The 25,224-nt window shown below is 30.0% G+C and overlaps 5 protein-coding genes across 5 annotated transcripts; 1 reads left to right on the forward strand and 4 right to left on the reverse strand.

Annotated features, from left to right (window-relative positions):
* Positions 1-238: 238 nt before the first annotated feature.
* On the reverse strand, positions 239-2,987 carry LOC105668035 (juvenile hormone acid O-methyltransferase-like). The gene is made up of 5 exons (XM_012360206.2): positions 2,706-2,987; positions 2,446-2,617; positions 936-1,068; positions 714-861; positions 239-582 (listed from the first exon to the last, which is right to left on the reverse strand). Exons 1-5 carry the CDS (start codon positions 2,890-2,892, stop codon positions 392-394), a joined length of 831 nt encoding a protein of 276 aa, XP_012215629.1. The 5' UTR covers positions 2,893-2,987; the 3' UTR covers positions 239-391.
* Positions 2,988-3,953: 966 nt separating this feature from the next.
* LOC105668037 (juvenile hormone acid O-methyltransferase-like) lies at positions 3,954-5,845 on the reverse strand. Its single transcript, XM_067358314.1, has 5 exons — positions 5,508-5,845; positions 5,248-5,419; positions 4,831-4,963; positions 4,609-4,756; positions 3,954-4,477 (listed from the first exon to the last, which is right to left on the reverse strand). The coding sequence occupies exons 1-5, from the start codon at positions 5,692-5,694 to the stop codon at positions 4,287-4,289; spliced, it is 831 nt and encodes a 276-aa protein (XP_067214415.1). The 5' UTR covers positions 5,695-5,845; the 3' UTR covers positions 3,954-4,286.
* Positions 5,846-7,418: 1,573 nt separating this feature from the next.
* LOC137000817 (trypsin-7-like) lies at positions 7,419-11,474 on the reverse strand. Its single transcript, XM_067358313.1, has 7 exons — positions 11,019-11,474; positions 10,402-10,558; positions 9,623-9,782; positions 9,279-9,484; positions 8,759-8,967; positions 8,386-8,443; positions 7,419-7,909 (listed from the first exon to the last, which is right to left on the reverse strand). The coding sequence occupies exons 1-7, from the start codon at positions 11,103-11,105 to the stop codon at positions 7,779-7,781; spliced, it is 1,008 nt and encodes a 335-aa protein (XP_067214414.1). The 5' UTR covers positions 11,106-11,474; the 3' UTR covers positions 7,419-7,778.
* A 2,277-nt stretch (positions 11,475-13,751) lies between these two features.
* LOC105668034 (trypsin-1-like) lies at positions 13,752-16,886 on the forward strand. The gene is made up of 6 exons (XM_012360205.2): positions 13,752-14,496; positions 14,969-15,119; positions 15,375-15,746; positions 15,868-16,070; positions 16,324-16,378; positions 16,536-16,886. Exons 1-6 carry the CDS (start codon positions 14,428-14,430, stop codon positions 16,649-16,651), a joined length of 966 nt encoding a protein of 321 aa, XP_012215628.1. The 5' UTR covers positions 13,752-14,427; the 3' UTR covers positions 16,652-16,886.
* Positions 16,887-16,894: 8 nt separating this feature from the next.
* On the reverse strand, positions 16,895-24,499 carry LOC105668023 (soluble guanylate cyclase 89Db-like). Its single transcript, XM_067358312.1, has 13 exons — positions 23,949-24,499; positions 21,788-21,987; positions 21,324-21,517; positions 20,949-21,082; positions 20,580-20,816; positions 20,013-20,215; positions 19,826-19,933; positions 19,073-19,241; positions 18,860-19,003; positions 18,499-18,652; positions 18,254-18,363; positions 17,980-18,069; positions 16,895-17,889 (listed from the first exon to the last, which is right to left on the reverse strand). The coding sequence occupies exons 1-13, from the start codon at positions 23,988-23,990 to the stop codon at positions 17,779-17,781; spliced, it is 1,896 nt and encodes a 631-aa protein (XP_067214413.1). The 5' UTR covers positions 23,991-24,499; the 3' UTR covers positions 16,895-17,778.
* Between the last annotated feature and the right edge of the window lie 725 nt (positions 24,500-25,224).

Raw genomic sequence — 25,224 nt, forward strand, 5'->3', positions numbered from 1 at the left:
AAGGAATTAGCAATTTCGCGAGAAATCTTTCTTTGTTGAGAAAGGTTAATTACGACTTCGCGTAACTAAAGGTTTGTGTGTTTCGGCATCGCGGTAGGCAATAGACTAAAATATAGGTAAAGCAAATGTGGTTTGTTTATATTTCTTATGAACCGCGCTTATAAAATCGCAACAAGAATATTGCCTAATATTTTTGAACGCAAATCAATATTATTTAAATAAATAAATAAAAAATATGTAATTTAAAAATTTTTTTTACTGCACTACTATTTGTATAATTGTTATGTCAATTATTTTACATGATTAATTTTTAGAGCAATTCAGTATCTTATAATAAATCTTAAAAAAACAATTTGGCTCAAAAATTTTGCACGCCACTGTATATCCAATATTATATAACTTTTCGAGCATAAACTATCAACACTTTGTATACATCTAATACAAATGTTTGCTCTTGATTATTACATATTGATGTATATTTAATCTTCCTTTTCATATATTCACGTGCGTAATTATCCTTGAATTCTTTTGCGAGATTATGTGGCATTTTATCCAAAAATGCGGATATGGACATTATCCCAGCTGTTAAAGTAATCAATAATTAAAATTAAAATTTTTAATGTATCAATATATAAATAATGCAAAAGATTTATAACACAGATGATAATTATGCATGAAATTTATAACTTTAGTAAGTTCTTAATAAGACTTACATAAAAACTTGTTTGAATCTTTAGCGGAAAATGTCGCTTCTCGATGACTGCAATGGGAAACTTCAAATCCAATATTTTTAAGTAACTCTTTTACTTCTTTGTGAGGATTTTTTGAATAAAAATACGGCGAAATACATCTTTTTATATCCTACGTAAAAATAATAATTAGTAACTTGTAGTTGAAAAATTAGAAACAAATACATTATATATAGTGATACTTACTTTCTTGTACGATGCAAAGTGGATATCTTGTGCCATTAGTTCAAAAACATTAAATGTATCATGAGATGTTACAAATAATGTAAGCATAGTTCCACCAGGTCGAAGCATGCGATAAATGTTTTCAAACACTTGTCTGTTGAATAAAGAAGATAAATGTAAATAATTTTTGAAGTATACATTTATTATAATATGTGTGAATTAAAATTGTGTTTATAGTATTATGTCAAATCACGCAAAAGACGTTGCTAAAACCAATTATTTCAAATTAAAAATTACACAGAAATTATTTACTTACAGGGGAGGACGCGGACTTCGGGTCACCGATTTCAAAGAAATTTTTATATGGTATAGTACTTTATCAGAAGAGTACTTGAGTAGAAGGATAGGGCGCAACGCTTAGCCGTTTTCAAGAAAAATCGATTTGAAGTTTATGGCGTCCCTTATATTCTGGTCCTGTTGGATCGGTTGTCGAGATGGCGGCGTAACTCGGGCACTTAGGCTCTAGGCTATCACGCTGTCGACCTGGGTTCGATCCCTGCCTATTTTACTTTTTTTTTCATTTATTTTATTTATTCTAGCAAATATTTATTCATTATATTATTATAATTAAATAAAATTATTTTAATTAACAATTTTGTTTTTTTTTAATTTGCACTTTTACTACTATCATATAAAAAAATAAAGTAAAAAAAACGTCTACGATTTAAATAATATTATAATTATTATTTAATACCAGAAATATTTTATTAATCATAATTTAATTTGATGTGTAGGAATATACGTTACAGAAGGGAAGTAGTCTGAAGGGGAGCTAAAAACTGTTAGCAGTTACCTGGTGTGAGAACATTAGGTATACAAATATTATGGTTGGAGCAATAAGTAACTCAACGAAGTTGAGTGAAAAATTACATACCAAATTAAATTATGATTAATAAAATATTTCTGGTATTAAATAATAATTATAATATTATTTAAATTGTAGACGTTTTTTTTACTTTATTTTTTATATGATAGAAGTAGTGAAAGTGCAAATTAAAAAAAAAACAAAATTGTTAATTAATATAAATTTATTTCATTATAATAATATAATGAATAAATATTCGCTAGAATAAATAAAATAAATGAAAAAAAAGTATAATAGGCAGGGATCGAACCCAGGTCGACAGCGTGATAGACCAGAGTCTAAGTGCCCGAGCTACGCCGCCATCTCGGCAATCGATCCAACAGGACCGGAATATAAGGGACGCCATGAACTTCAAATCGATTTTTCTCGAAAACGGCTGAGCGTTGCGCCCTATCTTTTTACTAAAGTACTTTTCTGATAGAGTACTATACCATATAAAAATTTCTTTGAAATCAGTGACCCGAAGTCCGCGTCCTCCCCTCCACCAGTTGTAAATTTTGTTAATAGAAATTTTTTATTCAATAAATGCCAAATTTTTTTATAAGAAAAAAATTATATTTTTATAAGAAATTTATTAATTTATATCTGCTTAATAATTTTACTTACCGAATGTCTTTACACCAATGCAAAGTGTGAAATGAAAAAATGTGGTCAAATTCCGATACATATTTCTCAGGCAAATTTTTAGTTTGGATATCTAATATTTCGAATCCAAGTCGTTTCTCATCACTGTATGTCATATTTGCATATTCGATCATGCTTTGCGAAACATCCGTACCTACATGATATGCAATAATTGGATTAACAACAAGTAATAATGTATGACAATTTGTCATTATATATTAACAATTTATTTGTTTGCTTACCAATTATTACTGCATTTGGATCAAGAAATGGCAAAAGAAAATTCTTCGTTATATCTCCCGGACCACAACCGATGTCCATACATTTTCCGGACATTTTTATTAAATCATCAGCAAATTCGTCAATTAAATGTGATACATTGTATCTTTGAAGATTGTCAGATGAAGCATAATCCCTTGGGTTTACCATATCTACAACTTTAACAATTGCAACTTTGTAACTTGCTTCACAACTTGCTCGGTCAGTGTTTCTGTGTACTCAATGTAATGTGTCGCAGTATTTTCTGCGGCTCCTTATATATGTCAGTTTTTTTTGCGAAATTATCCTGTTTGCAATACGACTAATTTTTATGCAAAATAGCTTTTTTTTACAAAAACATTGATCTTTCTCATGAGACTGATGTTAAGTAACATTTTACAAAAAGTTTTAAATGTGTCAATTTAATTGCGTCATTGTAAGTGCTTTATTTTAATGTATTATCAACACGTTCTCCAATAATAAATGTTAATAAATATTCCTTACTGGACATACAAATCCGACATGTAATCACAAGTATGTATCACAGGTTGTTTATCGTTCTATAATGGAAATTATTTATCAAGAAGAATGCTCTGCGTACTTTGCCTTATTTGTTGACTAAACATTTTGACTTTTATAATACCGTTTTTTTATGAATTTTATTTGTAACGACACTGAAGAAGGCCTAACATAGACAGAAACGTTTGTAATTTTATAATTTTTACAATACAATTGAATTTTTGTGGCACAAACACTCAGCAACGGCTTTTTTGTCTTTTCTCCCGGATTATTTGTTAATTTATTGGAGCCTTAATATTATTATTAATTTAATAAATATTAATATAATATAATATATTTTATATAATTATATATATGTATAATATATTTAATAATGGAATGAAAGGCAATGGAAACGGAAGTCCCAACAGCGGCGATGTGTGTGTGTAGTCAAGAGAGGAGGAGGGTGAGCACCTGAAGCAGTCTCCGACTGCTGGCCTAGTTATGCTTATTACTCATTTTGGTAAATATTTAGTTATTTCTTTGTACAATATGTTTTTATATAGTTATTTTGATGTAGCGTGTCAGTTTTTATTTGCTTTCCCGCTATTTTTTGTAATTAAAAAAATTAAAACTAAAACATATCATAGTTATTAGTATTTAAGAATTTTATTGAAAAAAATAACAACATCACTATTTTATAAGGGGGATTATTATTAATATAATACAATATCTTTAATAAAAAATATTTGTTTTATTCAATAAATTAGTTTATTAATTATATACACATAATATAAATATAAGATGTATTTGTACAGACACATTGTAAGATATATCTGTATAATTAATAAATAAATATCTGTATAATTAATAAATAAATATTTCAATTTTAATAAATAACATAAATTATATATAAATAATATCTTTGAAAATATCTATATTACAGAGTCTTTATAACTTCACCCTTTGCAAAAAATTTAAAGATTTTTTAAAATCTAGGCTTGTTATAAATACATAAAATTTTTAAATATTCTCTAATCGAATATTACATACATATATATGCAATATTATATAACTTTTCGAGCATAAACTATCAACACTTTGTATACATCTAATACAAATGTTTGCTCTTGATTATTACATATTGATGTATATTTAATCTTCCTTTTCATATATTCACGTGCGTAATTATCCTTGAATTCCTTTGCGAGATTATGTGGCATCTTATCCAAAAATGCAGATATGGACATTATCCCAGCTGTTAAAATAATCAATAATTAAAATTAAAATTTTTAATGTATTAATATATAAATAATGCAAAAGATTTATAATACGGATAATAATTATGCATGAAATTTATAACTTTAGTAAGTTCTTAATAAGACTTACATAAAAATTTGTTTGAATCTTTAGCGGAAAATGTCGCTTCTCGATGACTGCAATGGGAAACTTCAAATCCAATATTTTTAAGTGACTCTTTTACTTCTTTGCGAGGATTTTTTGAATAAAAATACGGCGAAATACATCTTTTTACATCCTACGTAAAAATAATAATTAGTAATTTGTAGTTGAAAAATTATAAACAAATACATTATATATAATGATACTTACTTCCATGTATGATGCAAAGTGGATATCTTGTGCCATTAGTTCAAAAACATTAAATGTATCATGAGATGCTACAAATAATGTAAGCATAGTTCCACCAGGTCGAAGCATGCGATAAATGTTTTCAAACGCTTGTCTGTTGAATAAAGAAGATAAATGTAAATAATTTTTGAAATATACATTTATTATAATATTTGTGAATTAAAATTGTGTTCATATTATTATGTCAAATCAAGCAAAAACCGTTACTAAAATCAATTATTTCAAATTAAAAATTACACAGAAATTATTTATTTAGACCAGTTTTAAATTTTGTTAATAGAAATTTTTAATTCAATAAATACCAAATTTTCCTATAAGAAAAAATTATATTTTTATAAGAAATTTATTAATTTATATCTGCTTAATAATCTTACTTACCGAATGTTTTTGCACCAATGTAAAGTGTGAAATGAAAAAATGTGGTCAAATTCCGATACATATTTCTCAGGCAAATTTTTAGTTTGGATATCTAATACTTCGAATCCAAGTCGTTGCTCATCGCTATATGTCATATTTGCATATTCGATCATGCTTTGCGAAACATCCGTACCTACATGATATGCAATAATCGGATTAACAACAAGTAATAATGTATGACAATTTGTCATTATATATTAACAATTTATTTGTTTGCTTACCAATTATTACTGCATTTGGATCAAGAGATGGCAAAAGAAAATTCTTCGTTACATCTCCCGGACCACAACCGATGTCCATACATTTTCCGGACATTTTTATTAAATCATCAGCAAATTCGTCAATTAAATGTGATACATTGTATCTTTGAAGATCGTCAGATGAAGCATAATCCGTTGGGTTCACCATATTTACAACTTTGACAATCACAACTTCGCAACTTACTTCACAACTTGCTCATTCAATGTTTCTATCGTGCGTGTTCAATTTAATGTGCTACAGCCTTCTCTCCGTCCCTTTATATATAATTAGTAGGAATGACGTCAATCTATCAAAACTGCTTACCAGAAGTCTTATCAGGAACAAAATAAAGGCGCGATAATGAACACACTAACTGTGTGTTATGCCTTTTTCCTTCTTCATTTGGATGTTGAAAGCAGTACTTACAATTAGCTTATAGCATCATTTTAGACGAATACCTATTATTTGCAACAAAACTCTACAATTTATAATATTTTATTCGTCGTATAATGTAGGAAGCATAAAAAATATCGGACTACATATACATATAAGATTACAAGCCATTGCAATGAATGTCGAAAATATTGGGAATATAGTGAAATGCATACACAAAGTTTAACTATTTTTCCATTATTACGATCTTTATCATTATTTAATTAAATCTTATGACACAAGCTAAATTCTATAAATGCAATATATGGAAAATATATATTAGTACCATATATGCATTTTGTATATGTGTAATCCTTTAAATGTTTTTATTGCATAAAGTTATAAATAAACTTCTATTTTGTATTCTGTCGCAAATTATATATCTAAAATGGTCTGTATATCGCACATAGATAAATAATTATATCAATAAAGATAAAAAGTTTTTAAAATTATTTAAAATGTGAATTATATATTTTTAGCTGTTTCTGAATGAGAGAAAGTTTTCTGAGAATAGTACTAACGTCATCTGAAGTTTTCTGTGAAGTTTACGCTCGTGAAACGTAACGTTCATGGAATTTCCTTGGCATAAAGTATGGGTGAACACATGTTATTTCCTTTGAATTCCCCTTCGAAATGATTCATGAGATTACAATTCATTGCAATGCATGCAAGTATTGATAATATAGTGAAATACATATACAAAGTTTAAGTATTTTTCCATTATTATGATTTCTAATATTATTTAATTAAATCTTATAACATAAACTAACATTTATAAATGCAATTATTACATAATACAATATTTTACACATAATAATATTATCATTAATATTATAATTAATTAAAAGCTGTTGTTGAAATAATTTATTAACAATCTTTTAATTTTGTTACAAAAAATTTTTTATACTAGAGAGTTTTCTTAAATAGAACACAGAAGATTGAAAATGTTCATAAATTTTTAAAATAAATGATGCTATGTGTATTAATTCTCTCTGCAGTTTGGTTAATGATTAATGATAATATAATAATCAAAATAAATTATGCTATATATATTAACTCTCTCTATAATTTTGTTAATGATAAGCGATAATATAATAAATATAATATAATAACACAGCAATAATATTAAAGATGATATTAAAATAGCAAAATAAATAAAAAGAATTGACATATGCAAAGGATTTCAGTACTTATCGCGTCTTTCAATTTTAATTTCTTTAATTAGTACAAAGTTGATTAAAAGTTGTGGTTTTAATATATGAGACTATAAGGCGTAAAATAAAAAAAATGGAAATAACTATTTAAAATTATATAATTAATATAAATTAAATATATGTTTTGGTATTACAGATACATTTTTATTTCATAAGATATTTTTGCATTACAATATAATAATGCAGTACATAAATATTTTATTATATACGCTGGACTAGATATAAGTATATAACATCATTCATATACTTGTATGAATAATTGTAATAAATTAATGGCAAAAATTTACAATAGTGACGATTTTATAATAAAATATCTGGGAATAACATTTAATATTTACAATATTTAATTTAACATTCGAATAAATATTAAACTATTTTGAGAAATAAAAAATACATCATGTATTATATTAATATTAATAATAATTTAGTTAATATATTAATTAAAATATATCCTTGAAAGGAATAAAAACACTCTTCTATCGTAAATTTAATAATCAAATAAATATTGCAATACTAATTCAACATTTTGTTACAATTCAACAATTCGTTATTTTGCTATAATAATTGCGATGCGTCTGATTTCATAAGTCAGAAAAAATGTTTGTTTTATAAATGCGGTGGTGGACAAATGCATTCATCGCCTAAGTGATCTTTAAGCCATCCGATATAGTTCATCAATTTTGTGTAAATACCTGGAAAGTTTGGTCTCCCACATCCGCGGCCCCAGGAAACGATGCCTTAAATGTTGCATTCATTATTAATAATTGTAATATACTTTTAACTTTTACAAGTAAGAAAGACATCTTATTTAATTATACAAACAATGACAAGTATTTTTAAGATATTATTGTACTGTTGTACATTGTAATGTTTATTTATAACAACTGAATAATTAAACATAATTTTTTAATAAAAAGTAAGGATATTAATAGTCTCTGTAAGATACAAGTTAAATATAAAAAATTTTTTGCAAATGAAAATTTTAAGATGCACACAACCGTTTTTTATAGATTTATCAAATTAATGATAATTTTGCACTAATAAAATTTTAAATTTGAAAATGTGAAGATGTCTAAGGCAATGAAAACTATGACGTGTTAATTATTGTATACAGAAAAATTTATTTTAATTTTAATTATAATCTAAAAGTTGGATAAAATTAAATTTAAATTTTATTATAAATTTCTAACGTTTTGCAAACATAAATACATACCCATTATTTCAAGCTGTCCATGGCTTCCTTTGACGTGTAGCGGACCGCCGCTATCTCCCTTTAAAGAAAATAAAAGTATATAAAGAAGAAAATGATATAAAAATGGCAATTCTGTTCTTATAAAATTCAGACATTTAAATCTATTACTTTTCTCATATCTATCAATAGTCAATAATATAAATTATTGCATACAATAGTTAGCATACAATAGATAGCATGATAATTGATTCACATTAGTGTGTAATATTAAATGTGTTAAATACTGCCTCCGTTAATTAAATTTCAAAATTGGTTCAATATTATAAACATTTCTTATGCACTTCTGTGTTCCCTTTAGAATTATTAGTTTTTATTTTGGAGATTTCCTACTTACAAAACAAGCGTCACGTGCACCTTCCAAAAGATAACCAGCACAAAACATGTTTTCGGTAATACGTTTTTCAGCATATCCTGCGTTATCGCATTCCTCTTGTGATAAAACGGGCAGACTGACTTTTCGTAATTCGTCACTCACTTGTGTGGATTCTCCCGTTCGACCCCACCCAACCGCAAGTGCAAGTGCACCAGTATAATCGATGGCTTCTGTAATTTACAAATTCGTAAATTATGATTCTAATACCTTTAGTTGATATCTTTCACGATTGATTATATTAACGTAGATTTTATTAAATTTACTAAATTTGTTATTTAAATATTTATGTAAAATTTAAAGTTAGAAACAACAAAGGTAAAATGTACACTACACATTAAGTTAAAGAATATTGTTAGTGCAATTTTTATATAATAACATTTTTAACTGAAAAAAATGATTAAAATATTAGTGCCAATTTTTACTATAATTTAAGCGTTAAATTATTTTTAAACATATCTGACTAATGTTACAAGTAGCTTACTGTCTTCAGGTAAACATGCTGTTCGCACAATATTATTCAGAGACACAGGTTCGTCCATCTCAATTATGCCAATATCATTATCATAGGAATAAGAGTGAAAATCTTTGTGGATGGTCGCCGTTTTAATACGTCGAACTATAGTGTTGCTGCCTATCGAAGGATGATCGTTGTCTGCTAGTACAAGTTTGATAGTCCTGATATCGAAACTGAAAATTATTTTCATAATAATATTAGTAAATTATCATTCTGGAATTAAATAAATAATTTACAAATATGTAATTATCTGTATATAGATAATGTATTGTGATAGCAAAAGCGACATATATATTGCTTGATATATATACCCTTTCAAACAATGTGCTGCTGTTAAGACGTGTCTCCGTGTTATTACAGTGCCAGCACAATAAAACATGCCCTTTTTATTCATGCTGACTAGCCAAGGATAGTCGTAAACACTTGTCACGTTGCCACCAACAATTCTCACTTTTCTCCCAAGTCCGCAAACTAATGCGCATATATGTATAATTTCGATAATTAATATTTAATTTGATTGAGCAGGTTATTTGATACATATTTGCTAATTATTTATAATTAATTATTACGTACTATTAAGAAAAAATATTATTTATCGGACTTTAACGCTTTCTAAAAATTATATAAAGAAAAAGATTGCAAAAACAAATAGTTTTTTATTATTATTTTAATGTACTGTCGCTTTAAATAATATATATAATGTTTATATTTTCAATTATATAAAAAAATTTATTGTCAACTCATAATTTTGCTTCTCATAATCGTGGATAATTTTACAACATTACTATAAATGGACGATTTCCGCTCTCGTATAGTACTTATAGCTAGTTACGGCGGTTTATATTCTAAGAAAATATAGCACAGTTTCTCTACAAATTTCTACGTTTCAGTAATAACAGATTATATATTTTTCCAAGGATTAAATTTGCAGCAAGCGCAATTGTATCCATTATTGCTGTAATATTAAGATATGGAAAATCCGTCTATTATCCATTATCCTTTTAATGCTTTCAATTTTCTTCATATGCATACAAACTTTGTAATAAAATTCAAGCTGATTAGATGCATTATCTCAAATGCTTGTACTTACCGCAATCGTTACAGACGTCCGGTCTTTTAGAGGAAAACGTAGGAGCAGGATCGAAGTCTACATAAGACACCTCGTCTATTGCTGGACGATCAATCTCAGCATTCGTGAGGTTATAGTGCACCTGAGCATTCGAGGTAGGCAAACTTTGTTCGATATTCTGCAAAGAATATATGTAAAAACAGATGTCTGCAAAGAATATGTGTAAAAACAACATTGCCAATCTTATTTTTCTCGCAAATGTTCTAACAAAGTTGTATAATTATTTGGTGTTTGAAAAAAAAAATCATATATATGTACATATGTTTGCGTAAAATATTCTTTTACAAGAAACTTGCAGAATGTAAAAGTGAAATTTAAAGGCTTTATTGTGAGATCGTATGTCGATTTACTGTGAGATCAAATATAATATTTTTGATAGTTTAAATGGCTAAATACAGTTTAAAAGACTTAATGTTCAATCATCGTGAAAAATAATAAGATATAATTAAATTGTATGTTAACATTTTATTTTTATTTGTGTATACTATTAGTCAAACATTTAAACAGATAAAAGAAAACAGAAAATTCCATTTTTTCGGAAATATAATACACATTCATATAATAGTAATTTAACTTACCGCTCGCGTGCGGGGCAATGCGTAGACGTAACAGCTCAGACATAGATAAAGCACGAGTATGCATCTCGTTCTTGCGTAGCCGTCCATGCCGTTGCGCGTAAAGTTTCCGGTAATCAATGCGTGCCAGCTGATCTGGATTCTGCCGCGGGATTCGGGCACCCGTGCACGTGGCCCGTGGCGTGAAAAGTCTAAAGGTATCCCGGCCGTTTTGCCGTTTTATAGTAAATTATAACTAATGAAGAAGCCCAGCCGCGTGTCTCGGTGGGGATCGTCAACCTTGAGTGGTGCGTTTGCATTGGCAGATGTTACATGTGACAGCTTTTAAATCACCCGGTCGGTGTACGCGCCGTTGTCTGTCACCTGCGCAGGTATAGCTGATACAGACACAATGAGAAGATGCGTACGCACAAGCACGACAGTGTATGGCGCAACCGACCACCGACCACCACAAACATCCAATGTCAACCCGGTCCACCTCCTCTCACAGCGACCCTTCCTTTCAGGGATCCACCGAGACTGGATCAATGTCAATTTCGTCAGCGGATGAACGCGAATGCCATCGCGTCCCGCGGCCGCTACGGTTCATTGTCGTGGCGACGACGGTAGATGATGATGATGACGATAATGATGATGACGGCAATAAGTCGTCGTCGCTGATAACTCATGCGCGCCAGACAAGCTAATTGCAGAGATTTCACTCGTTACCTCGGCGCATGTTACGCCTCGCGCGAAGTGTTGCCGTTCGTATCGCATTTTGATCGCCGAATTTCGTCGGACACTTTCTTCGCGTTTACAAAGTGCAAGCGAGTTTTCTGTAACTTTCTTGTAACGGAATATCGGGAATAAGAAGTACAGGCTGAGGCGTATTTTGTACATTACTGCTTGTAGGTGACAAGAGCTTCAGAATTCGCTACAAGGTATGCGTGCGTATATGTTTGCTTCTTCGATGCGCGCGCTCTGTCATTCCCGCTCTGGCCCACATATCATGCTCATCGCGAAAATGAAGTTTCATTTCGACAGCGTGTCTACAAAAGTGAACGGATTGCATACTTTTCTTGAAGAAAGTGATTTGTGGCGTGAGCTTTTTACGCACGAATGCCCGACGCAAAGATTAATCGCGATTATCCGTCGCTGAAGTCTTCTCTACATTGCAGTATGCGTACAAGCAATGAAAGTAATTGTCATGTATGTTTAAGAGAAGTAATCACAAAATCCTGAGTGATTTATGTAGACAGATTTAGCTTATAAATTTATTACAGGATGAAATATAATGAGAAATGAAAATTTAAATATTGTCTAATAAACGTTTTATTGCAATTTTCTTAGAAATTTCTCATATCTGGTATGCGTATTGCGGTGGAATGATGTTGCGGTTTCAATCGGGTCAATGTAATAGCGATTCGCCCTTGTCATCAATTTCACTGAGCCTGTGTGAAAAAAAATTTTACGATTTTCTTAGATCGTTAACTCGCTACGATCGTAAAGGTGCAATTGGAATAAAACGTTCGAATTATTAAAGTTTTCCGGTCATGTTGTTAAAGAAAACGTTAGAAGATCCTGTGCAACAAAAACACAATGCACGAAATAAGACACACATAAGATAGCCTTCAATTAAAAGTGTCGCAATTTCTTCAGCGTATAAATCTGAATTGGTTCCGCGTCATTTAATACTTGCATTCGCGCATTCATCAAAACGGACAAAACATTGCCTCGTTTTATTAACAGTAATTTATTAACTTACAGGTAACTTTGCTTTCACTGGAAATTACATTACAAATTACAATTGGTCCACGTATAATTTTCATCGCCGAAATTGCAGTTGCTCGAGGCAAAATCGCTTTTGTTTTTCTCGAAACGCCCACTATTAAAGTCTCAAGCAAGACAAATCGTTCATTCAAATTTTTTAACAGCGATTCATCTTTTATCGCACATTTTCGAGGATTCTGATCGTTTTTTATCTTCAATGCTTTGCTCGATAACAAGTATGTGTTTTAAATATTCTCTACACCTAAGTCTTATGCATTTAAATGCATGCATCTTAGTTTTATGTCTGAAACTAATTTAGATTCTTTTCAGATATTAACAATAAAATTATCTTTTATATTATTTTTGATAATAAATTTATGCCCGTGAAAAGATTGCATCGCGAAATGTAATCTGACCCTGAAGATACGCGAAAATAAAGCAAGGCTTCTGATAAAGTTAGACACATTGAAACAATAAGGTAATGCGTCTCGCCCGCATGAGGGTCTCGTTACCTATATACCTTGACCCACTGTCACAGGTTACACAGGTGGTGCACAATATCTCGCCCGGCCGCATCTTATCTCGTTTGTTCAGAATAATCGAAGTTACGATAAGCCGGAGAACATATCAGAAATACCGACAAAGGCAAGGACGAGAATCCATCAAAGGATGTCGTTTTCCATATCGCTTGTTTGACATAAATGCATTGCTAAATGCAATCTAACACGCTTACGCAACGTTACCGAACATTTCTCCAAGCATGTTTTTAGATAAACCAAATGCAAATTACTATGAAAGTCGTTAAACTTTCAAGTACATCGAAGCTTCAAAATAAAACGTAAAATGTGTGTCGCGTTCAATATATTTAAGCAATAATATTTCTGACGTTCAAAAAACACCAATTAAATGCCAAAAACTATTTATGAACAATATCATCATTAATTTGATTATCATTTATCCAATTTATTGTTGATTTTATTTTATTTATATGTAGAATTGCAGGCGCGGGTATTTGATCTAACAGCAGAATTCTTTCTCAATGTATACATATCAAAATATTCAGCAAAGACTGTAATTCTCGGTTAAAAACCAAAATTTGTGATAAATAGAAACATATTTCTCTTAATTTTTTTACAACGTTTATATAATTCTATAAAAAAACAATTTTATTTATAATTTATAAAAAATATTAAAAAGTATGTGTATGTGTGTATAAATACATATTATAAATATAAATTTATAGATAATGTAATAACTTCTTTCATATAATTTAAATCTGTTACGAATTATATTCTGAATAAATAATTTTAATCAGGACATTTGCTTTATTCTTTATTCCAAAGAGAGAAATCATGAGAGAAAGACAGAAAAAGAATCATTTGAACAGGATACGCCGGTAGCAGGTTTATCAGATCTTTTATATGCTTGCGATATTCGTTTGCGATAAATTTACATACTGCTAGCCTAAATTTTCACTTCTGCTACCAGCCTGTCCACTATTCCGTATAAATAAAGAGGTGACACCGAATCGACGGCTTGTGTGAAAGTATATGCTGCCTCGGCAGGAAGTGTGGTGGATCAGATCGGTTTAATACTTCTCGCAGAGTGCTCCGCAGAAAATAACGTAGCAGTGCTGTCAATATCAGATTTTCAAGTGCAAGAAATGTCATTTCGTTTTATAGTGTTGTTAGCATTCGTCGCAGTTGCGAGAACGACCGTCATTAATAATGAGGTATTATCGATATGTGTAATGTATTAATGCATGATAAAGATTTCTTGAGCTACTTTATGGCAAAGTATAATAAAAAGATATGTATTGAAAATGGAATATATATAAGAATATATAAAATGGAATATATATAATATATAAAATTTTCTAAATTTATTTACATTTATTTATTAATTTAAAATAATTTATTGAATACTATTTATTCTACAACTTTCTAATAATTAAAATTAAACCTTGTTATAATAAACTTCTAAGTATTAAATAATTTTACCTAATATAATGAACCATCCTTAATTTTAAATCACGTGTATGTGAAAAGTTTTATTTATCAGTAGTTGTATATCTAAAAATATCAACATCGTAAAGAAATCACGAATGATAAATATGGAGAAAATCTTTGTATTTTATTAGCTTCATACAAGTACTTTAATCTGTATAATTAAAAACATTTAAAAAATAAAGTTTTATATAATAGTTGCAGCCAAACTCAACTCTACGCGTCGAAGGGCAAAACTCGAATAGCACAAGTGGAACTAACAGTGATAAAGGATTTTGGGATTGGCTGCTGCAAACGCCGCCAGCACCAATTTCAGAACCACCGCAAGTAGAAAAATGTGAAAAATGCAGTACGTTTGTATTAATTATATTATCATTTTTATGCTTTTATATGTTATTATGATATAATAGATGTATATGTTTCATAATATTCTCTTTTTTAAAGATATTTTTATAAATCACATAAATTATATTGTAAAAATAGTGTTATTCCAGTTACAGTATCCCATCTTTTGTGTGAATCGCTGCGCGTATATTGCGCGAGATGCAACCATGTCTTTCGATATGAAATATGAAATAACGAGATATTAATTTATTGTTTACAGCTTGCGGCTTGACGAATAAACATACTCGTATTGTCGGAGGCGTTGAGACACTTGTCAATCAATATCCTTGGATGACTCTATTGATGTATAGGGGTCAATTTTATTGCGGTGGGACAGTTATAAATTCACGATACGTGTTAACGGCTGCCCACTGCATTGACAGATTCGATACAAGTAAAATGACTGTTCGAATATTTGAGCACGATTGGAAATCGACTAATGAGACTAAATCGCAGGATTTCAAAGTAGAAAATACACTCAAGCATATCGGTTACTCGACTACCAATTACAACAACGATATTGCACTCATTAAGTTAAAGACTCCGATTCGATTTCGAGATTCAATGCGGCCTGTTTGCCTTCCGGAACCAAGTAACTTTTAATTTAAATAATTTTGCTTTTACAATAATTTTGAAGTACATACGACAAATTACGCGTCAATTGTTCACCTTTCAGCGAAATTTTTGCTTATGTATCAATTGTCTATTTCTAGTAAAAACTTTTGCTGGTGAGACAGGAATAGTGACCGGATGGGGTGCTATCCGCGAAGGCGGAATGGTATCGCAAACTTTACAAGAAGTTACTGTTCCTATACTGTCGAATGTCGAATGTCGCGCTACGAAATATCCGACACGTAAAATAACAGATAACATGCTGTGTGCGGGGTACACTGAAGGCGGCAAAGATTCCTGTCAAGTAAGCCAAAAATATTTATACGCAGGCATTTTCATGCAGCAATATTTGGAGAGATTTGGCGTGTTACGAGTCCATTTTAAATAGCTTTTTTTATGATGAGATGATAAAAGTTTCGAAAATAATTTAGACAGTAAGAAGACGCGTTAAAAAACAAATAAAAATACGGCAATTCCTTACGCTGTGCTATTTATACTTTGATAAAAGATGTGCAGAGATATTAAAAAAATAGTAATGTAATTTCTTATACTTATAGGGTGACAGCGGTGGTCCATTGCACGTAGAACAGAATGACGTCCACCAGATAGTCGGTGAGCTCAGCTTTAAATTGCGTTACTTATTTCATTTAGACAACACGTGCGAAACTTATGAGAAGTTGTTGGACCATAGAAAACATTTCCACAAAACTCTAGAGTACTCCTACACACACAAAAATTAAATAAGTTGAAAAAAATTTTTTTTTTCTAGGAGTAGTATCCTGGGGCGAAGGCTGCGCGCGACCTGGATACCCTGGAGTATACAGCCGAGTAAACCGATTCCGTTCGTGGATTGAACGTTACGTTGAGGAAGGTTGCTATTGTTAATAAACGACGCATATATTGACAGATTTATTTGAGTTAAGTTACATTTATGCCATGACGAAGAATACTCACAATTAGCGATAGCCACGAAACAACCATCAAAGCGCACTGAGAAATAAGTATAGATAATATCCATTATTATTTTGTACGTCATTTAATCGCAGATATCAAATATTGTTAGACATTTTTTATATTAATGATTAATTTATATGTATTAATTTATATTAATGATAGTCATTATTATATAGATATTTTTGTAACGATCAATTATAATATTTACCACATTTGCGATTTGTGTAATTACACAAATTGAAAGTTAATTGATTGGTCAAGAATTGATCAAGAATTTGTAGCATGTAGAATGACAGTTATTTAAAATTTATTTATTCACTAATGCTATATGTAAGTATATGTAAGTCACCACCATTAATTAGGTTTCAATGTTTTACACTCATATCACTTATACATACAATTGTAAATATAATGTTCGGCTCTATGACATCTCACATTATGTATATGAATGTTTTTAAAAATTAAGGCACGCGCGTCACTTCCCACGTCATATTTGCAATGTGGATTGTATGAGAGAAAGAAAGTCGCAAAACTTTCTCCATTTCGTTCAATCACAATCAGACGACTTGGAATTTCAGTGAAAACTCATGTGCATTATGTCTATTTGCAACACTGTTTGTATCATATGAATAAATATAAACATAATATTTTATTAATAACATTGATGAAAAATCAATTTATAACTGATTTATAAATTACTTATTTAATAAAATTTTTTAAATAAGTTGTCTTTAATGAAATGTAACGTAAACGTAATTTTCTACTGCATACAAATATATTAAGATCTAGAAATATTAAAGAATTGAATCCAAATTACACAACCAGATGACATTGAAACAGACATAGCTTTTAGTATGAAGACAGAAAAGCAAGTGTCTGCTTTAAACATTGCACGAACAGATTTACCTATTTAGCGAGTTTGCTGTATTAAAGGATGATTATTTGTTTGATATAAACGTCAGCCTAACACTCCATATTTCTCAATAGATAGAATATTTTTTTACAGAAATTATATTGTTATATAAACTTGACTTATTTTAATATTAATGTTCTATATATCAGTGAAGATCTGCGACTACTGCGTTTTCGTCGTCTGATGAGTCAACTTCTTCCTTTATTTCGTCCTTTGCCGCCGATTGCAACCAATATGTCTCCATGTCTCCCTTTCCCTTTGTATAATAAATAATATACAACTGTGCCATGCGTAAATATAATCTATGATATTAATTATATCGCATGAAGGTCTTTATAATACAAACCTTTACCCACACAACGCCACGTGATTCGGTATGATAACGCCCTCTCGATAATAAAGCTTTGGTGCTGGAAGAAATATGCACCTTTCCCGGCTATGCGATACAGTGCAATTAGTGCATAGAATATAAGAAAAATTAAAACAAAAAAAAAATCATTTTTAGGTGTATATAAAAAAAATTAATTGATAGATTGATACAATAAATGCAAAATTAATAAATCAGGCCGAGTCATAATTAACTTCTGTTTGTCTTAAGAGATAACTATTATTTGCATTACCAGACTGGTGGTCTGCATTCTGGAAGCCGTGTTAACAGTATCGCCAAAAAAACAGTATCTCGGTACCTTGATGCCAACGATACCAGCGACAGCTGGTCCAGAGTGAATTCCTGAGAAATTTTAAAAGATATTCTGCTATTTCGTTGTGTATCGACGATCGCCAGCTTGTCAAGCGTCAAAGTTAGAATTTCTGGAGATGCTAGAAATTATTGCGTTCGATGAACAATCATCTGCAAAGTGATTACCTATACGGACTCGTATATCCAGTCCGGAGGGTAATTTGAGAGATCGAACATGCTTAATAAGTTGTAACGAAACATCAGCGATATTTTGCGCATGATTTTCGGTTCGGTCCGGAGCCCCGCTAGCTGCCATGTATACACAACCAACAGTCTCCACCTGTTACGGTAATCAGAATTGTTGCAAGCAAACTATTTTATTGAGCGCAATAAAATATTTTGCAATATTTGATCAGATCAAAGCATTCTTCAATATTATATCAATTATTAGATCGTTAATTAAATGTTATCTCCAAAAATATTTAATAGAAGCAATTAGTGATTTAATAGCAATTCTGAAAAAAATATGACTAATAGATAATCTCACTTTATACACATTAAACTGATCCATTAGTGTATCAAAACAGGAGAACACAGCATTCATAGACAAGACGATATCCATTGCTCCTTTGATGGTCGAATAATCGAAGTCGCATAATTCACAGAAAAGAACTGTTATTGATTCGAAGGACTGCAAGTAAAGATTTATTCAATAGTTATTGGATATTGGAAAAAGCTGACATTTTTAAAGTCTCCACACCTCACAAGTACTCAATGGACTGGCTCCGGCTCGCAATCGATCCGCCACCGTTTGCGGAATCATAGAATATAAAAGCTCGTCGCTTTTGTTTTTCCACCGATCAAGCAGCACATAGCTGTTTTCCAGTTCTGTCGATCTTTGCTCTGCCCTCTCGAACATCATTTCCAATCTCCAAATACATTACACAATTATATATATATATATGTAAAAAATTGTATTAAATAAAATTATAAATTCTGTAGCAAATATACTATTCCACAAAAAATATGGAACCTTTTTCAGATGCACAAAATTGAGCAATTTACAAGCTGCTGAATTCGACAAAAAATCATCGCGGATAAAAAATTAGCGGATTAAAACAGCATTTTAAAATTTATACTTTTATGTATTTTTAATCGTTTTTTTAAATTTTGGATTTTCACAGTTTTAAAAGAGAACATTGTTTTGTACTTAAAATTACGTACTTTTAACACTCTGTAGCTTAATAAATTTTTTTGCAAAATTTATGACACTTGTCAAAAGCTAAAAAAATATTTTTTAAATTTTTACTCTACAGTAATTTTTTGCTGAGTTTCAATGGTTTAAAAATTGCTCGATTTTGTGCGTTTGAAAAATGTTCCTTATTTTTCGTGGAATAGTGTATATAAAACAATAAAATATTTGATAAAAGAAATATTTTGTTATAAAATGTATTCAGTTTTATAAAATATTTATTTTTAATAATTTAAAACTCGACTAATATAAAACACATACCTTCCGCAATGTTGCCATCCCGCCAGCACTAGTTCTTTGCTCATACCATGAGGATTCAGATCATTCAGATATAAACCCATATTAAGAAGTTCGTCTAAACTGTTGATTCTATCGCAGAAAGGCAATTGCGGTTACAATTCTGTTATACGATCGGAAATAGAGAATCATGTCGATATCGAGAACTTACAAAGGGCTACAGAGAAATATAATCGCCTTAATATCCTCGATGTATCTCATCTGGCCCTTCAACAAGATGCTTCTCGCGCCTTGACTTCCACGCCTATCTAAACTGCTACTTGTGCTTGGTATATCGCTTGAATTTAACGAGGAATGAGGATCGTTTGCTCTAATAAGTTCTAATTCGAATATCACTGAATGTAAATACATTATCTAAAAGTATAAAATTAATTTGTTATACTTATGAATATGTTCATTCTATATTACTACGTTTAAAAATATTATCTTATGATAAGTTTGCACGATTCCAACATCCAATTAGCAATCTTCAATCTTGAGAACATAATTTAATACGGACTTATCAACACAAGAAATATGAAGATCAATATGAAAGCAGAAAGGAAGTATGAGGGTTGTAGGAAGGTTGAGACAGAAGTAAAATTAATTAGTAAAAGACAGGAAACTATGCCCGCGAGCATTGCGATGGTAATGTTGTCGAAATTTAGCAAGTTTGTAACTCTGTCTGACAGTCGAAACTAATATTGCGAATTTCAAATTGTTTGTGACTGTTACTTACGTTTCCCCACGTGAACGAAATTCCTTTAGGTCTTCTTAATTTAAATATTTCTGTAATAGGTTTATTTAAAATGGTTGTGGTACCGCCCCAGGCTTGAAGCAGCTTATCACCTGCTCCTAGGATTTGCATATCCTTATTCATCACAACGGCAAATGGAAAAAGTCTTAAAAAAAATGTGCAGGAAACCGGCGATAATTCACGACCCAGTGGAGTTTTCATTTCGTTGTTCTTTGCGATCTGGTTCCCCCAATGTAGAGTAAATCGTAACATTTAGAATTAAATGTTAAATTAGTTATAAACAATATATGATATATTAATAAAATTCTAATTCATTAATAAATGTAAATCATTTGAAAAAATGAAACTTACGTATTGACGGTTATCGAAATCAATACGAAATTTAACCATTACACTTCGTGATCCTGGGATATTATTTGAAGTTTCTAATACTCTAATATCCAACTCTATATTATATAAGTCTTTTGCTATTTGAAATAATTGTCCTGGAAAAGGGTAGATTTTTATTATATGTAAAGATATATATTATATGTAAAATAAAATAAAATTAAACAGTAATTTTTATCTATATATATAAAGCAATTTTAAAATTTACTGCAATTATTAAGGAAAAAATTATTTAAACATTACTGAATAGGTTTAGCATATGCCTTTCAGTTAATTCAATAAAATTTTTTAGGAGAGATGTCCCGAAAATATGTGAAAAACGAAAGGAGCAGCTCTCACCCATCAGATAATGCGTGAAGCCTTGTCGAGTACTTCTGTAAACCAGGACAACTCCTTGTGAATCCACATGCGTTGTATACATAGAAGGACTCTTCATTTTTGGATACGTAAACCTCATTTGCATGTGAATATTATCAACACTTTGTAAAAACTCGCAAAAGTAACGTCCAGTTGCTTTTACAGTGCAATCGTATCTAACAAAATTAATTAAGTACTAAATTTAAATTTTATTGGTCTTCGTATAAACATAAATATTTCTAAGACATAGGATAAATGTATGTATATACACACACATACAAAAATATAATTGAATCACTGTACTAATTTTTTTAAATTAACCAATATTGATTGATACATTCATATATCGTTCATATAACACATAGTCTGTAATTGATTAAACGCAGATTTGATGACTATATGTTTATGATGACAGTTAGCAATATTCTGGAAATTAACAAACTTACCCTAAGTTACTGAAAAATCTAACAAAACACCTTCCAAAAAATTGCATGATATTATCCATAGAATCGCCAGTATACGCGGCAAGAGCCGCGGCCAAATTAGTCATTAGTTCATCACAGTATATCTGTCTCGTATTAAAAACCATGTGTTTGCAATCGGCTTTTTCTAAAATTTGCAGCCATGCTTCTTCGCCAAATTCTAACTGTAAAAATTATTTTTGGCTCTCTATATTTTGTAATTTGTTATAAATAACATCTTGAATAAGATTAAATTTAGATATTACATTTTAAAAAATGCAAAAGAAAAAGTAAATTTAATATTTAGTACATAGAATTATAGAAGTCAAAATTTGCATATTTTTCCGGAATTAAAATAGCAAAAATAAAACTAAATAAATATGGAACATGTAATAAAAGTTAAATAGAGGGAAAAAATATTATTTATATATTAAAGAAAATAATATCTATAATATCTTGATTACGTGCCAGACAATAGGTTTTACAGACCAATTACAAATCGATTTGGATAATCAAGCCAATTTTCTAACCCCCATAGGGCAATTAATGTTTCTGTTACTAGAATGGCAGATGGTCACGAAAATGAATATGTGATCTTTAATAAGGAAAGCTCTTAGGAACTATATCGCAAATGAACACGCAAATTTGCAGAAACGTTCCAATGAATGACGTTCCAGCTGTTTCTAAAGAATTTCTTGTTTTACACATACACGCACACAACAATGCATGTTGAACATTAAAGCCGATTAAAATTGCGAATGAAAAATATCAGCAAGACTTTATTGAAACAAATCAATAGTTGTCCTTACATGCTAATAGAAGGATGCTATTTTTAAAACTTCATACAATTAAGGTGTCAGACTAAAAGGAAGTCTTTTAACGCCATCGAAATTCAAGTACCTCATTTATTACATATCCACTAAGCGTTTCCTTCAGCGAGTACGTGACATACATTATAAGTAAGTCGATCAATTTGGAACGACCAAAGAAAGTGATGAAACAATAGAATATATTACTTGTCGATTACTTGTTCTGATAATATGACGTCAATAATATAATATCAAAATAATGTCGTTTATTTTTAGAAATAAATAAAATCTACTTCCATAATTAAAATATACTGCAAATTTTAAAAAAGAATATGTATCTTTTCGAATTTATACATATATAATGGAACATATATGTAGATATGTAATAGAATTAATATCAAATCAATATTGATTTGTTCCATTCAATATTAATAGGTTCCATTAAAACTACTTACATATTAAAATCTTACTACAAATTGAAGTCTTTCTGAAATATACCTATATTATTTTTATCTATATTTTTTCCTAAATTACTTCCATGAGTCAACAAAAAGACCTTATGTTGCGATAGCAATTGCTGCTGTTTGCATTAGAAATGCCAAGTAACGATTTCATGTCATGTATGCTAAAGTAGATTTAGATCACGATAATCGCTTTTTCGACTCATATATATATAATCAAATTCTGGTAGATACATTATTTATTATATATTAATTACTATTAATAAATAATTACTAAATATTAAATATTATATTCTTATCGTAAAATATTTTTTCTTTAAAGTAGAACTGTTGACGGAGAAAAAGAGGATAATAAAGGGAACGCGACATTTGATACTCATTAAAACGCGCAGTTAATAGATAAATGTCTTGATACAAAAAAAATTGGTATTTCTCTTGTTACCTTTTATGTCAAAAATCTGTTTTAAAATTGTTAACAAAAAAGAAAAATATTCAAACAATGAAGTAGAACGAATTAGCGATCTATGCGGATTCTAAATGTAATTTTAAAAACTATTGTAGGCGTGCTAACTTGAGACACTTTTATAACTACGTTATACAATTAAATATATCAATATATTTATTTATTTATATATCAGTTATATTTATCAATATAAAAAAATTTTGTATGTGCTAGTGTGTATGTGATTAAACAAAATTATAAATTTAGAATACAAGTACTCATCGTAAAGAAAAATAGAGAAGAAGTAAACTTTTAATTTATTCTCAATAATTATCCAAATGCATATCCCACCAAAAATGTATTCCAAGTTAAATATACAGTTAGTTAAATATACACATAATGCCAATTCTATAAATTGCTCGCATTTTACTAACCTGAACAAAATATTGCACACTTTCCAACAACATTCCATACATCTTGATGCACGTATTCACAAATTTTGCTTTACTTATCTGAGCGCTGGTTACTCAAATCGCGAAAATATTTTGTCAGTGAATTAAGAAAAAATTCTCTCACGATTTTAAAACACGTATGAATTGGAATCTTTTGCATCATCTTTCAAAGCTTGCTTCATTGCAATCGCGGCGGAAGACAAATGTTTCGCGCCATCAGTATCGGCACCATGGTATTCAATATCATTTGAACAATAGGTAACCTTCGATGCAGCAGAGAAAGGGAAGTCGAATGACGCGCGGAAGATCCAGTTTCGACTGTGACTTCAGGGTTACTCAACCCAGTAAGGATGGGATCAACGCGATGCGTGCGCAGGCTGTATCGCTGTTTCAATGGCGTTTATGTTTATTATTTCGAGTAATAAATTTTTGGAAGGAAATTGACGTATTTTTATTATCAGAAATAAGAAATAAAAAATAATATCCCTTAATGCAAACTTATTGTTAGCGTTTTTAATTGTCTAATATTTAGATTGTAAATAATGCTTGCGTTTATGATTATATGTTTGTGCGTGCAGCTCCAATTTTTACATTCTATCGAAAAGATTCTGCATATTTCAATATTTGCACAGAATTAAGTATATTAAGTTAATCGAGGTCGCGTTTAACTTCTAAAATTAAAAAAAATATATATTTTTGAAATTTAACAGAATATTGAAAAAAATTAAATATATTCTAGCTATTTATGATAAATTTCTTCTAATAAATTAAAAAAAAGAATATGGGAAATAAAATACATTAATTCATAGGACGCAATATGTGTCTCATGAGAAAAACACGACACCGCAGCCAATAAATCTTCCTTTATGTATCTATTATTTCTGAAAAAGTAATCAATCATTTTCCTATTATATATCTGTTCTTTACGTAAAAGAGAGATAGATAAAAAGTTCAATTTTGTTTTCTCAATATTAAAAATGTTAACAGGTGCGCTACTATGTTACACTGTAATGCTACATTGGCTTGATAAATCGACGAAATATTTTTAACTTTTCAGCAACAATTTCAATCGATCGGTCGCAGATACAAAATCGCTATAATTATTTTAATTTTATCAGCTTTAAATATTCTAGATTCTAGAGTGATTGATTGTACATACAAGTCGTTGCATCTAGTAGGCGTTGCTCGTGTCGCGTGACGAGAATCTTTACCACGTGCTGGCAAGAGGAATGACGACGCGGCTTGGCCGTCACTACAA

Source organism: Linepithema humile, chromosome 6 (assembly GCF_040581485.1).
Source record: "Linepithema humile isolate Giens D197 chromosome 6, Lhum_UNIL_v1.0, whole genome shotgun sequence".
NCBI lineage: Eukaryota > Metazoa > Arthropoda > Insecta > Hymenoptera > Formicidae > Linepithema > Linepithema humile.

Bases quoted from the DNA above. Each gene is read 5' to 3' on its own strand.
- LOC105668035 (XM_012360206.2), bottom strand. From the start codon at position 2,892: ATGGTAAACCCAAGGGATTATGCTTCATCTGACAATCTTCAAAGATAC. The intron at 1,069-2,445 runs GTAAGTAAAATT...TTTATTCAACAG, and splicing joins CATTGGTGTAAAGACATTCG to ACAAGTGTTTGAAAACATTT. The intron at 862-935 runs GTAAGTATCACT...ATTTTTACGTAG, and splicing joins ACTTTGCATCGTACAAGAAA to GATATAAAAAGATGTATTTC.
- LOC105668034 (XM_012360205.2), top strand. From the start codon at position 14,428: ATGTCATTTCGTTTTATAGTGTTGTTAGCATTCGTCGCAGTTGCGAGA. The intron at 15,747-15,867 runs GTAACTTTTAAT...GTCTATTTCTAG, and splicing joins TGTTTGCCTTCCGGAACCAA to TAAAAACTTTTGCTGGTGAG. The intron at 16,071-16,323 runs GTAAGCCAAAAA...TTATACTTATAG, and splicing joins GCGGCAAAGATTCCTGTCAA to GGTGACAGCGGTGGTCCATT.
- LOC105668023 (XM_067358312.1), bottom strand. From the start codon at position 23,990: ATGTATGGAATGTTGTTGGAAAGTGTGCAATATTTTGTTCAG. The intron at 20,216-20,579 runs GTAAGTAACAGT...TTATACTTTTAG, and splicing joins TTTCGTTCACGTGGGGAAAC to ATAATGTATTTACATTCAGT. The intron at 18,653-18,859 runs GTGAGATTATCT...TTACCGTAACAG, and splicing joins ATCAGTTTAATGTGTATAAA to GTGGAGACTGTTGGTTGTGT.
- LOC137000817 (XM_067358313.1), bottom strand. From the start codon at position 11,105: ATGGACGGCTACGCAAGAACGAGATGCATACTCGTGCTTTATCTATGT. The intron at 10,559-11,018 runs GTAAGTTAAATT...TATTCTTTGCAG, and splicing joins CATTGCCCCGCACGCGAGCG to AATATCGAACAAAGTTTGCC. The intron at 8,968-9,278 runs GTAAGCTACTTG...TGTAAATTACAG, and splicing joins AGCATGTTTACCTGAAGACA to AAGCCATCGATTATACTGGT.
- LOC105668037 (XM_067358314.1), bottom strand. From the start codon at position 5,694: ATGGTGAACCCAACGGATTATGCTTCATCTGACGATCTTCAAAGATAC. The intron at 5,420-5,507 runs GTAAGCAAACAA...CATATCATGTAG, and splicing joins TCCAAATGCAGTAATAATTG to GTACGGATGTTTCGCAAAGC. The intron at 4,757-4,830 runs GTAAGTATCATT...ATTTTTACGTAG, and splicing joins ACTTTGCATCATACATGGAA to GATGTAAAAAGATGTATTTC.